Source organism: Poecilia latipinna, unplaced genomic scaffold (genome assembly GCF_001443285.1).
Source record: "Poecilia latipinna isolate Pla-1442-1.1 unplaced genomic scaffold, P_latipinna-1.0 Scaffold466, whole genome shotgun sequence".
Lineage (NCBI taxonomy): Eukaryota > Metazoa > Chordata > Actinopteri > Cyprinodontiformes > Poeciliidae > Poecilia > Poecilia latipinna.
The window spans coordinates 151,195-162,260 of NW_015113082.1; the positions used below are offsets into that span (position 1 = coordinate 151,195).

Consider the following 11,066-nt stretch of genomic DNA (forward strand, 5'->3'; position numbering starts at 1 on the left):
AAAAATTGAATGAAGAAATTCAGACACGGAAAATAAATAAATAAATAAAAAATAAAAATAAAAAAACAAAAAACAAAACAAAAAAACACCGGAAGATCTGACCTGTGGTGACTTGTGTAACTTGATATAAGTTATGTTTACTTTGGGGAAAAAGAGACAGTGGTTTAAATAGTCAACCTGACTTGGAATCACACAAATCTTAAATACTGAGTGGGAAACACTTAGCTGATGTCAAAATAGGTAAACTGAGTCAACACTGACATTCTGCATTGAAGGGCAATTTATTAGCCATAGAAAGATAATAAGCAATACTTTTATTTATAGCTTAGGAAAAAATAAATACAGTATGTTTCATAAAAAAGATTATCTCTGTCAGAAAAAAATACACAAAAGACAAGTGTGTAAAACATAAAAACACATTAAAGCTAAATATAAAAGTCAATGCACCACTGTGAACCGTATTTGTTCATGAAAATAAGAATCTGAATCAACTTTATTTGTCAGGTTTGTGGATACAAACAAGAAATTTAACTTGGTTTCCATTGCTCGCATTGTAATCAAAATATGATATCAACGTATGATACTTATCTACATTATAAGTCACAATGCAGCACCTTTAATCATCAGTTATGGGTGTACAGTTTCAACAGCAAAACAATAACTTATAGAACACATTAAAGGTTTTTTATTTATCATGGTGCAGGTAAAAAATGCAAGAGCAATTTTGCTCATCAGCTTTTGTTTTAAAACAATCTAAAATATGAGATATGGCAAGTAAAAAACAAACAAACAAAAAATGAATAATATAAATCCAGTTCTACAGGACAGTAAAGATACTTACAGTGCACCCGGAAAGTAGGACATTTCAAGCATAGTAGTTTTTCTATACTAAAATTTGTTCCAATAACTCAATCAATATGCCAAAGGTCACTGCACAAGTCTTTTTTCCATGGGTTTTATTTTGTCTCATTTATACCAGTGTTTTAATTGAGCACCTGTATAAATAAACCACAGTGTGATATTGAAAACTTTGTCAAGATTAACTGATGTCACAATTTAAAAAATTAGTATTTTTTAAAATACTAAATTTTTAAAAATGTAAAAACTGTCAAACTGAGTCCTAAAACTTCACTACTTCAGAATGGTTAACCCAAAGTCAGCCGATTAACCTTTGTCTTTCTGAATAAGTGCATCAGTTTATCTTCAAAGTCCATCGTTATTCCTGAACCAGTTTATCATCGGAGTCATTCACTGTTGGCCTGAGGTTTCCATTTTTCTGACTTGTGTGCTGTCGTTGTGCTTGCATGCTGTACGCCCAGGCCCTGTCCACTCCCTGCCCCTCAAGCCTGCAAGGGCTCCAGTCTGGGAAGGGGAAACGGCCGGCCACTACTAAGGCATCATCCGGAAGCTCAACCTGCAACTTCTTCTGTAATAAAGACAGCTAGAAATACAGGAAAGCAAGACATTAGTCAAAAACCTACATGTAATAGAAAGCCTATTTTCATTAACAGTGCTATTTCTAGATTCCTTATGAGACTTTTATCACCAAAAAATATGATGAACCAATCCATTTAAAATGTGCACCTAAATTGACTAAAACAATATTGGATAATGCTGGTAAGAAACTCAATTTTCATTTACAAAATAACAAATAAGGAGGGCCATGGTCAACTTATGATGTAACGTAAGTGTTTTAAAAGCATTTTAATGAGTCAACCTGCCTGAGGACCTTCAGTTTTAAGAATTTAGTTTCTGTAATGTCTGTAAAATGAGGCACCAAACCTTCTTCCAGCTATGAGACATATGTTCATAACAGCACCTACCACACTTGGAGCCAGAAACACTGTGACATTCTTGCATTTTGACAAGTCGACCTGAGGTGGGACACAAAGAGGAATGTAAGTAGGTTTAGGCTACAGGTTTAGGCAGAAACAATACAGCAACAAACACTCTAAACATTTGAAAAACAAAAACAAACAAACAAAAAACAAAACAAAACAACAACAAAAAAAAACCTGGTGTTTTTGTATTTATAATAATTTCTAAGGTCATGTAGTTTCTTATATGTCACTGACAATAGTAAAGAAGTTCTGACTAGCGACAAGTGAAAGATTTATACAACCTAACCAATAGAATATAAGCAAACATAAAGTTTTTGTCTGAACTAAGCATTTCAATTTTTATTAATTCTGTTCAGTACTCACTAATATGCAAGTAATATTAACTGTTAGATTTTTCCTTTTTTATCAATCTTTTTAAGCTTTGAATTTTAAGCTACAGTTTTAGTTGCAATTAAACCTGAAAAGGTCTGCATAAAAAATACAGACAGACCAAAAAGCAGTTTTGATTTGGGAGGTTTTCTCTGGTTAAAGGTTCATAATGGCTGTTCTGTGTAACTTTAAGTATGCATGGAATCCAAAGGTCAAAAGGGGGTTGGTGGCTGGTGCAAACTTTGTTTATACAACTGGCTTTGGTAGAATTATTAATAAGGGAAATATATCAAACCTTCCAGAGATCTTCTTGTCTGTATGAAACTTTTCCGTGGCAACCTGCTCTCCAGGCATGAAAGCGAGCTAGCCGTACAAGCCAGGGGTTGAGCTCATAGCCAACAGCTGGGCTAAAGCCATGCTGATAGGCTTCCAAAACCTAAATAAAAAGCACAACTTAAAACTGATAATCAGTATGGTGAAATTATTATTTTTTTGTTCATACAATCATACTTACAATACGACCATCACCAGATCCCAAATCGACTAGATCTCCTGTTCGACCTCTCACCAAAGTCATCACATTTTTTACTTGTGCTTTGCTGGCAGGGATGTAGGGGACCTACAAGAACTGAATGTTCAGAGCATATTCAAACATTATCCTACAATTCCTAAGTTTTGAGAAAGATGCACATCAAACCTGTAGCTTCAGTGGCACCCTCCGAAAGCCAGGCTGAAGGACTCCAGCCCACATGGCATAGACAGCAAGCCCAGTGCCAGCAGCTATCTGCACAACCCCCCAACCTCCAAGGTGTCTGGTCCTGAGGTCAGTAAACACCTCATCTGGTGCGTCATCATCCATTTATGCAAGAAATGAGTGGGAGTCGAGTCCAATTCACAGTTGAAAAGTTATATATCCATGATGTAAAGGGCCCACGTAATATGTAGCCTTGGAGAAGATAAAGTCAGTACGGTTTGGACTACAAGACCAGTTTATGACACTGTAGTACCAGATTACTGGCTGTATTTCTTCTCTTTGCAACGAGTGGATGCAAAGAGACTTATCCCTATCTTTCACTATTATTGATTCAGACTGCACCTTTCAACGGACCGCACACTTACAATATAATATTAATAATAATTATCTAGAGAAAATAATCAATTTAGTGAATTCTACATACAGTTAAAGCTGGTTTGATGTTGACCTGTCTTTTTTAAAAAGCATTTAGGACTGGTTAACCTACATCACTAAACTCATTTTCTTTATCGTGTAACGTTATCTGAAATAATCCTATATATTCACACAGCAACAGTAAACGTAAACGCTTACGTCCTGAACGTAAATACTGCTAATAATAAAACTCCGGTTAATTCAAGCTTTCGAAACTAAAATCTTCAGTGACCTGAAGCAATGAGAGCGGACATAAAACCATGTAGGACAGGTCCATCAACAAAACGTTCCGTATTCTTGAATGCAGACTTAAGTTCCGGATACGGGTATTTTATCCTAAGTAAAATTATATGGAATCTTAGAATTTCGTAGTTTTATTGATGAGCGTACTTATGTTTAAAGCCATAATGTAGCAGACGCGATAAGTGCCAAAAAGGGAATACAACAAACAGGGAGCTTAATTTGGGATTATTTACACTCCCACCAAAATTATAACTGATTGGTTTAAACAAGAACAGAAATAATTTTCTCAAACAAAATAACCCATGTAGATATTACTTTAAGAACTTTCTAACATCAGAATAAAAACATCATTCTCATGACTGTTCAGATTATTTACAGTCAGGGGTCTACTTTAGCCATGACTTCATAAAGTCCTCAATGAAGCATCACTGATTGATTTAAGGCATCCAGCACATTATAACGTGCTGAATGCCTTCAGTCCTAATAGTCCTTAAACAGCCCATGCAGTGTGAAGGGAGGAGACCCTCTACACGTTGTGCAGGTAGGTCACTCATTCTCGGCCCTCTGAAGCTCTTACTGTAGCAGACCCCCTCCCCCCCCCAAATGAAAGATGAACAGTGAGGTTTATTAGTAAACCTTGAGTTTCACTGCAAGAGCTGCACAAACATACACACAGAAAAAGACAGTGCAAGCTACAAAAACATGGTCTCACAACCGTATCAACTAAAAACGTTCACTACAAAAAATATCAACTTTAATTCAAAACTATGCCTACTGTTTGTATACAATAAAACAAATTTTCAATTCCAACCGATCAATATTAGAAATGTCCTTACTTACTAAATAAACATACCCTGTGCCTATATCTAATAAGATATATTTTTACTACGCTGTTGCAACTAGTTTTCTGTTCTTTCTGTTGTTAAGCTGCAGTTCTATAATATAAACAAGGTTACATGCAGTTAAAGCTGGTTTAACTTCACATAAAAATGTAGAATAAATGTATATACACAGTAACCCTAGCTAGAAGAATGTTTTTACATAAACTCCTGTTGAAATTCTTGCTGTTAAATCCAATCACATTATTGCGAGTCTTTAACACACTGATTTGTTTTTATTGTTTAATTTGAGTTTAAAACCATGAAAATACTTTGGCAACTGTGGAAATGCTGACAGATTTTTCAGTCTTTATCAGTCTGCAAAATTTAAAGGAATCTACAGGCAGATGTAAAATTGGCTTAAAGTATAAAATTAAAATCAAATGAAATCAGAAATCATAACTTTTATTTTAATCAGAGCACTCAAAAAAAATCACTATCAAATTTTACTTAAAAGGTTATTAAAAGTATTGAGCTTCCAGTAACAAAGAAAGTCTTAACTATGAACAAGTCAACAACAAATGGTATAAAAGTGGAACAGTCCGTGTTCAGTCAGTGTCTGCATCATCACTGATGATCCCATGAAGGTTGGCCCACTCTGAAATCTTTCTGCGTCCTTTGGGAGCGTCGTTTTCCTGGTCGCAGTCTGAATCAGAGTTCAGAGTCCGCTGGTAAGAGGAGGGAGGTTCCTTCTGCACCTGCATGGCTGAGGTTCCTCTGCGTCTCGGCCGACCTGCTTGCAAGGAGTGTAGACATATCATCAGCTTATGCAGGACAAAAGTTATTATTAAACAGCATAAGAACAATATCGGATCAAGACAAGTAAAGCAACTATTCAGTTATTAAAATTGGTAGAAGATATATATAAAAAGTAGATTTATTATGCGTATATTAACAGAATAAAATCCAAACTTGTCAGATTTCAAAAGTCATTAGTGGCTGATCAATGTGTCTGGATTTAAAAAACAACAACAACCATCTAACAGTAATATTATAGTATTTGTATTGTAGGCGCTTACTCATCTGTGGCTCCAAGAACCAAAAAAAAATAAATATTTACAACGTACCTTTGGTGGAGATGATGTTGTGGACGTCAAGTTCAGCCAACTCCTGAGCTTCCTCTCTCTTCAATCGAATTTTCTTACATTTCTCAATAGAGGGGTTACCTACACAAGAGGGGAATAGCCATTTTACTTTAAGGCAGAGTAATAATTTAGTGATTTGATTTAGAGAATTTAGTGATTTGAGAAGCAAACCACCCTTAATAAATGTTAAATTCAAATAACAGCAATTTAATCAAGTCTACACTGACGTTTGTTTTATTGACTAATGTCAAAAGATAAGGAAAAATAGAGAGGTCCTGGCAGCTGAATAATATCTCATCTCGTTAAGATTGTGTTTTCCAGTACCTGAAGATACTGAATGAGAGAATAACCTGAAAAGAGTCAGTCTGAGCTCGTCTGCTGATCCTTTGACAATTTAAAACAGTCTTTGTCCTTTCAAATGTTGGAGGCATTTTTCCTCCTCTCCCTCTTTTGAGGATAGATGCTGCAGTTCAAAGCAAATTACGATGCTTGATTGAGGCTGATGATGATTCTGCATTTTCAGTATAAACAGAGGTGTATATCTAGGTGTTTGATCATGATTTTGTACTCTCGGTTAAAAAGAGAGGCCCAAGATTGAAGTCGGTGAAAAGACGAACACATCCCCACTGACCACGGAGCCCAAGGTCTTCTAGCTCCTTCTTTAGAACGGCCACTTTGGAGCGAGTGGAGCGGCAGTCGTCCAGTAGCTTCTTGTAATTCCTCCTCACGCCACAGAGGGCGATGTAGCGTTTGAGTCGCACGACTGCTTTGTCTTCATCCTGCAGGAACAAGAAGACAACTGAGGAGATGAAGACATGTTTTAACATTTTTTTTTTAAATCACAACAGTACTGCAGCACCTTCTTTAGTCATCTTACCATCATAAATAAAATAATTTTAAAAAAAAGTCTGAAATCATGAACGCTCGGGTTGAGATTTCTTGCATCAGCGAAGAGCTCACCTTTGGGCCTCGGTTCTTCTCATCTGTCTTCTTTGTTTTCTTTTTCATCTTTACATTTTTATTTTTTTCTGGGTCGCTTTTCTTCTCTTCGTCCAAAGATGGCAGCGATGATGAATCCGAGTCTGAATCATTTTTCTTCTTCGCATTTTCTTCTACTTGGCACAAGGACAAGACATTCAACAGCATTAATCATACTATTGTGTAAATGGTTAAACATATTAAACTCATGTTGAACAGTTACCTTTTTCACTGGCAGAAGAATCACCATCCTTGATTTTTTCACTTTTCTCCGACTTACTGTCTGCATCACTTTCACTCTCCTCGTCGCCCCTTGGTGTTTTTTTCCCTCCACTTGCATCGACGTGTCTCGTCTCTTTGCTCTCAGCAGCACTGACTTTCTTTTTCACCGTCTCCTCTGGACTCGGACTCTCGTTCCCATCCTCTTCTGACTCATTCATCTCTTCATCTGAAGACTCGTCGCTTGTGACACGCCGCTTAGCTTTTTTGCTTTTCTCCTGGTTTGATTCCTTTGCTGCTTCTTTATTTTTAGACTGAGATCTAATTTGTTCTTTGTTTTGACTTCCTGCTTCACGGTTCTGCGCATCTTCAGAATCTGTCATGAACGTCATAAAGGAAAAGAAAAAAGTCTTGGTGACCTCTCCTCATGAACATCACATTTGCTGCATCCATATTGCTTAAGATCAGTAATTTCATGTTCTAGCAGGTTATTCTAATGCAATCTGACAGTTTAGTTTTGCTGTGACATATTCTTTCAGGCCACGAATAAAAACATAACTAAAAACGGACCGTTCGCTTAATTGTTGATGATGTACATTAACAAATCAGCAGCATGCTAATGACTTAAATGGGAGCTATTTAAACAAAAGACCTAATTCATACCTGATGATGAGCCAGAGTGTTGTGATCGTGATTTCTTTGCTGTGGATTCGGTTTCATCTTCACTTTCCAACTCCTCTTTTTCTCTCTCTCTCTTCCTTTTCTTCTGTGGTTTTTTGGTTTCCGGCTCACTTTCACTCTCATCATTTTCCTAGAGTAAACAGAACTTGCTTACTGCAAAAACAGAAGTACAAATACTTCCTGCATGAACAATAAAAACACACTGCTAGCACGTTAGCAATACGACCAATGCAGGTGCAGTGTTCTGCATCAGGAAACATTTGTCTTCTTTTTTTTTTTGGTTCACCAACTTGCAACAACAAAAAAAAAAATAAATCGTATTTTTGAAGCAAACAATTAAAGGCTTGACAACCCTTTTGTTTAAGATACCTGCATTTTCATGAGTTCTTCTTGCACAACTTGTTTCATATATTGTTTTGCTTCAGAGCTCAATGATTCACATCCTGCTTCAGCCAGGTATCGTTTTCTCAATATTCTTAAGGTCAGCGTGCTGAAAGAAAATAAACACTTTTGATGAGCAGGATGGAACAACTCACAGATGAATCTATGATTCCACTGAATGTCATGTTTAGAGGTATTCTACAAATGATGTGGGCATAGATTATTTTTTTTTAAATGCACACAAAAAGTAAAAACATTTTGTCAAACATTTTTGTAATATATAAAGAAGATATCGACATTTTAAATATGCAAAAAAAAAAAATAAAAATGTACGTACACAAATATTCACACTTCTTGCCAGGACACTCAGAAGTAAGCTACATCTGATTTTTACTTATCTTTAATTACGTACAATTTAAGGTTTCACAGCTGATAAATGCATATCAGAACAAAAACTAAGGAATAAAGTTACAGAAATTTGCTTCAGACCTCCAACACCGGGTTGTGTCAAAGCACAAATCTTGGGAAGGATTATAAACAAACAAACAAACAAACAAACAAATAAATAAATAAACATGTCTGCACCCTGAGCATCCCAAAACAAAAATCTGTCTGATTTGGAACCACCTGGACCCTCACTAGATCTTGACCAATCTGAGAATTAAGAGGAAAGCTTTCTTTCTTCCTTCCTTTCTTTCAAAGAACTGTAAAAAACAACATACCTTAGAGGACAATAGAAATCAGTTACCACAATTATATGTCCCTAATATTTAGAATTTTTATTTCATGGCATTTTATAGTAGCAAAGATTAGCACGGAAATGTATCCTTTATTGTTCCACGGTGGGGAAAATCAGGTGTACTGGCAGCAAGTTAAATATTTAAATGCATATCCAAACAGCTATTTTTCAAGCAAACATTTTCCAGAAAAACCAAAACAGAGAAAACATGTGGGTCTATTTCTGCAGTGACAACAGTTTGTCACTAGAGGGGGCCGATTGATATGTACGGAATGAAATAAACCTTTCTCAAACGAGTAGTTAGATCAAACAACACTATAATCAGGACAGGTAGCTCAGCTTATTACTATTGAACCGTAAAAAATAAATTGAAAACACTGACACGCTGAGTCGCCAATTGACAGATCAGTCTTGTGGTTGAACTCTAAACCACTAAAAGAAGAAAGTGCAATTAGAGCGTCTAAATGACCATTGAATATCTGTGTACGGCGTCAAAGTTAAGGCAAACATCTCCTTATCAAAAAGAAGCAACAGCAAGTAACAAACAGAACTCGTGGAGATGAATAATGACCACAAATAGCGGGTATTTTTTAAATGCTAGTATTTTTCTTTATGATAATAAGGGTTAAACGTACCTAAGGTCTGGCTCATCAAGGAGTTGACCTTTTATAAACCTCCGGATATCGATTTTCTCCTTCTTAGACACCATAATTAACAGCTACCCTGCTTGCTGGGTTTTTGGCGGCTGGTCTCTCAAACATAGGCGGAAGTGACGTTGAATCAACCGCGCCCCCTTTAAAAAAAATGGAGGTTTTGACGTTTGAGTCCCACACTCTATTCTCCATGCAGTTACAGGACACAAGACCCGCTTTTTCTGCCAACAGCATCAAAATATGACTGTATTTCGTAAAAGAGTAACATTTCTTGCTAGTTATCTCATAAAGTGAAACTCATAAATCAGATGGTGATATACTCCAAGCCTTTTTTTTTCTTGTGAATTTGTTTTGGCTTTAAGATGATTAAGATCCCAAATGTTATGAAGATGGTTCTTCACAGAGTTCTGTATCCAAGTACAAAAAATCGAGTGGAAGGATTAACAGGGAGATCCTCAGCCTCGAGAGGATTGTCAAGTGAAATCCTTTCCAAAAGAGCCACTGCACAGACAAATGCTAGACAACATTCTGGCTCACATTGGCAGTATGACTCTTCAATTAGGATGTTGACAAACAAGCTAATATTGAACTTAGTGGAGAGGTCCATCCTCACCTCTCTGGTACCTCCTAGCACTTCCTAAATTCTTGCAGGGGTAGATAAACAACAACAAAAACAAAAACAAAAACAAAAAAAACAATACACTAAAGCTACGCTAAAGCTGGTCAACCACATTTAAGGTTTATCTCCATTTAATATGTTAAAGAAAAAAAGAAAGTAAGCAGAAGACGGATTTGATAAGCAATTTATTTCAAACATTTCCAGGACGGAAGTTAAATTAGTGCATTTTCCAAGGTCATACATACATACCATTTGCATTCAATGTGTTTTTTCCTTCTTAATTTTTTTTGTAAGTGCTTAGGTTACCACCAGTGATAATTAGAAAAAAAAGAAAAGAAATTAGGAAAAAAAGTACCTTAAACCCTCCTGAAATGACAGTCAAGACTAGTTTAACTTTTTACAGACTGCATTACCTATTAATTGAAGCAAAATCCTGTGATTTGGTGTGAGATGAAGCAAACACGAGTGAACATGGCTCAGAAAAACATACCGAGATAACAGTCACAGCTCTTTTCTTTTTTTTTAAACACTGAACTAAAGCCAGAAGTTCAGGTTGCATTAATCTAGAGGAGCAATCTCAAAATCTGCCAAGCGCTTCAGAGTGCGCTCAATAAGAGCAGAGTCAAAACTCTCTCAAGCATCAGGTAACAAAGATTGATTTCATTTACAAAATTTAAATACCAAACAATAAATTAAGTTTATAAATTAATAATAATAAAAACAAGAAGAAGCTGGAAGCAGCATTTATAATAATTTAAACACAGAAAACGGAGCTGCTCAACAACTACAAACATGGCTTGTGTTTTCAATTCCAGTGTTAACATGTCGAGGCTCAACCTCACCGACTTCTGTCAGTCAGGCTCCGTGCAGCAGTACCATCGTCCTCCAACAGAGAAACCAGACGCATCGCATCCCGGATAAACGTTTCCTACGCATTAAAACACAGACAAAGCTGCCAGTTCAAACTATTTACACCCCAATAGATGGCAGGTGGTCTGCTCTACGAGAGAAATGGGTTTTGAGGCTCATTCAGTATCATGCAGGAAGGTTATGAACATTTGAAATATTATTCTACCAGTTTCAGTCACAGTTGACTTTGTACACGTTCTGTTGAAATATGCAAATGGATTTTGTTGTAAACATCACTAAACTCTCTCCTCACTAAAAAAAAAAAAAAAAAATAATCCACCCCCCGGATCCCTGCAAGGGCTT

At 36.3% G+C, this 11,066-nt stretch overlaps 3 protein-coding genes across 6 annotated transcripts in view; all 3 read right to left on the reverse strand.

The window, feature by feature from the left end:
• Positions 1-262: 262 nt before the first annotated feature.
• antkmt (adenine nucleotide translocase lysine methyltransferase) lies at positions 263-3,648 on the reverse strand. 2 transcript variants are annotated; one of them, XM_015039282.1, is made up of 6 exons: positions 3,538-3,648; positions 2,908-3,050; positions 2,725-2,829; positions 2,506-2,646; positions 1,824-1,874; positions 263-1,441 (listed from the first exon to the last, which is right to left on the reverse strand). In XM_015039282.1, exons 2-6 carry the CDS (start codon positions 2,959-2,961, stop codon positions 1,217-1,219), a joined length of 576 nt encoding a protein of 191 aa, XP_014894768.1. In that variant the 5' UTR covers positions 2,962-3,050; positions 3,538-3,648; the 3' UTR covers positions 263-1,216. The 2 variants fall into 2 exon arrangements, with proteins under 2 accessions (XP_014894768.1, XP_014894767.1); XM_015039281.1 differs by having other exon boundaries at positions 2,908-3,648.
• A 1,071-nt stretch (positions 3,649-4,719) lies between these two features.
• hirip3 (HIRA interacting protein 3) lies at positions 4,720-9,377 on the reverse strand. Of its 3 annotated transcripts, none has more exons than XM_015039283.1 (8): positions 9,218-9,377; positions 7,832-7,952; positions 7,445-7,592; positions 6,786-7,157; positions 6,545-6,699; positions 6,216-6,363; positions 5,567-5,665; positions 4,720-5,235 (listed from the first exon to the last, which is right to left on the reverse strand). In XM_015039283.1, the coding sequence occupies exons 1-8, from the start codon at positions 9,289-9,291 to the stop codon at positions 5,048-5,050; spliced, it is 1,305 nt and encodes a 434-aa protein (XP_014894769.1). In that variant the 5' UTR covers positions 9,292-9,377; the 3' UTR covers positions 4,720-5,047. The 3 variants fall into 3 exon arrangements, with proteins under 3 accessions (XP_014894769.1, XP_014894770.1, XP_014894771.1); XM_015039284.1 differs by having other exon boundaries at positions 6,545-6,696; positions 9,218-9,376; XM_015039285.1 differs by having other exon boundaries at positions 4,720-5,232; positions 9,218-9,376.
• Positions 9,378-10,021: 644 nt separating this feature from the next.
• The window catches only part of kctd13 (potassium channel tetramerization domain containing 13), a 7,925-nt gene continuing 6,880 nt past the window's right edge, over positions 10,022-11,066 (reverse strand). Inside the window, exon 8 of the mRNA XM_015039286.1 lies at positions 10,022-10,782. Within this exon, the coding sequence (XP_014894772.1) occupies positions 10,693-10,782 (90 nt within the window). The 3' untranslated portion in view covers positions 10,022-10,692. The remainder of the gene's footprint in view (positions 10,783-11,066) is intronic.

What these genes read in the sequence shown, in the direction of transcription:
- antkmt (XM_015039281.1), bottom strand. Translation starts at nt 3,069, where the DNA reads ATGGATGATGACGCACCAGATGAGGTGTTTACTGACCTCAGGACCAGA. An exon ending in GGGTGCCACTGAAGCTACAG is followed by an intron (nt 2,830 to 2,907) that starts GTTTGATGTGCA and finishes CAGTTCTTGTAG; the next exon opens with GTCCCCTACATCCCTGCCAG. An exon ending in GATCTGGTGATGGTCGTATT is followed by an intron (nt 2,647 to 2,724) that starts GTAAGTATGATT and finishes CTTTTTATTTAG; the next exon opens with GTTTTGGAAGCCTATCAGCA.
- hirip3 (XM_015039283.1), bottom strand. Translation starts at nt 9,291, where the DNA reads ATGGTGTCTAAGAAGGAGAAAATCGATATCCGGAGGTTTATAAAAGGT. An exon ending in AAGAACTCATGAAAATGCAG is followed by an intron (nt 7,593 to 7,831) that starts GTATCTTAAACA and finishes TGTTTACTCTAG; the next exon opens with GAAAATGATGAGAGTGAAAG. An exon ending in AGAAGAACCGAGGCCCAAAG is followed by an intron (nt 6,364 to 6,544) that starts GTGAGCTCTTCG and finishes TTGTTCCTGCAG; the next exon opens with GATGAAGACAAAGCAGTCGT.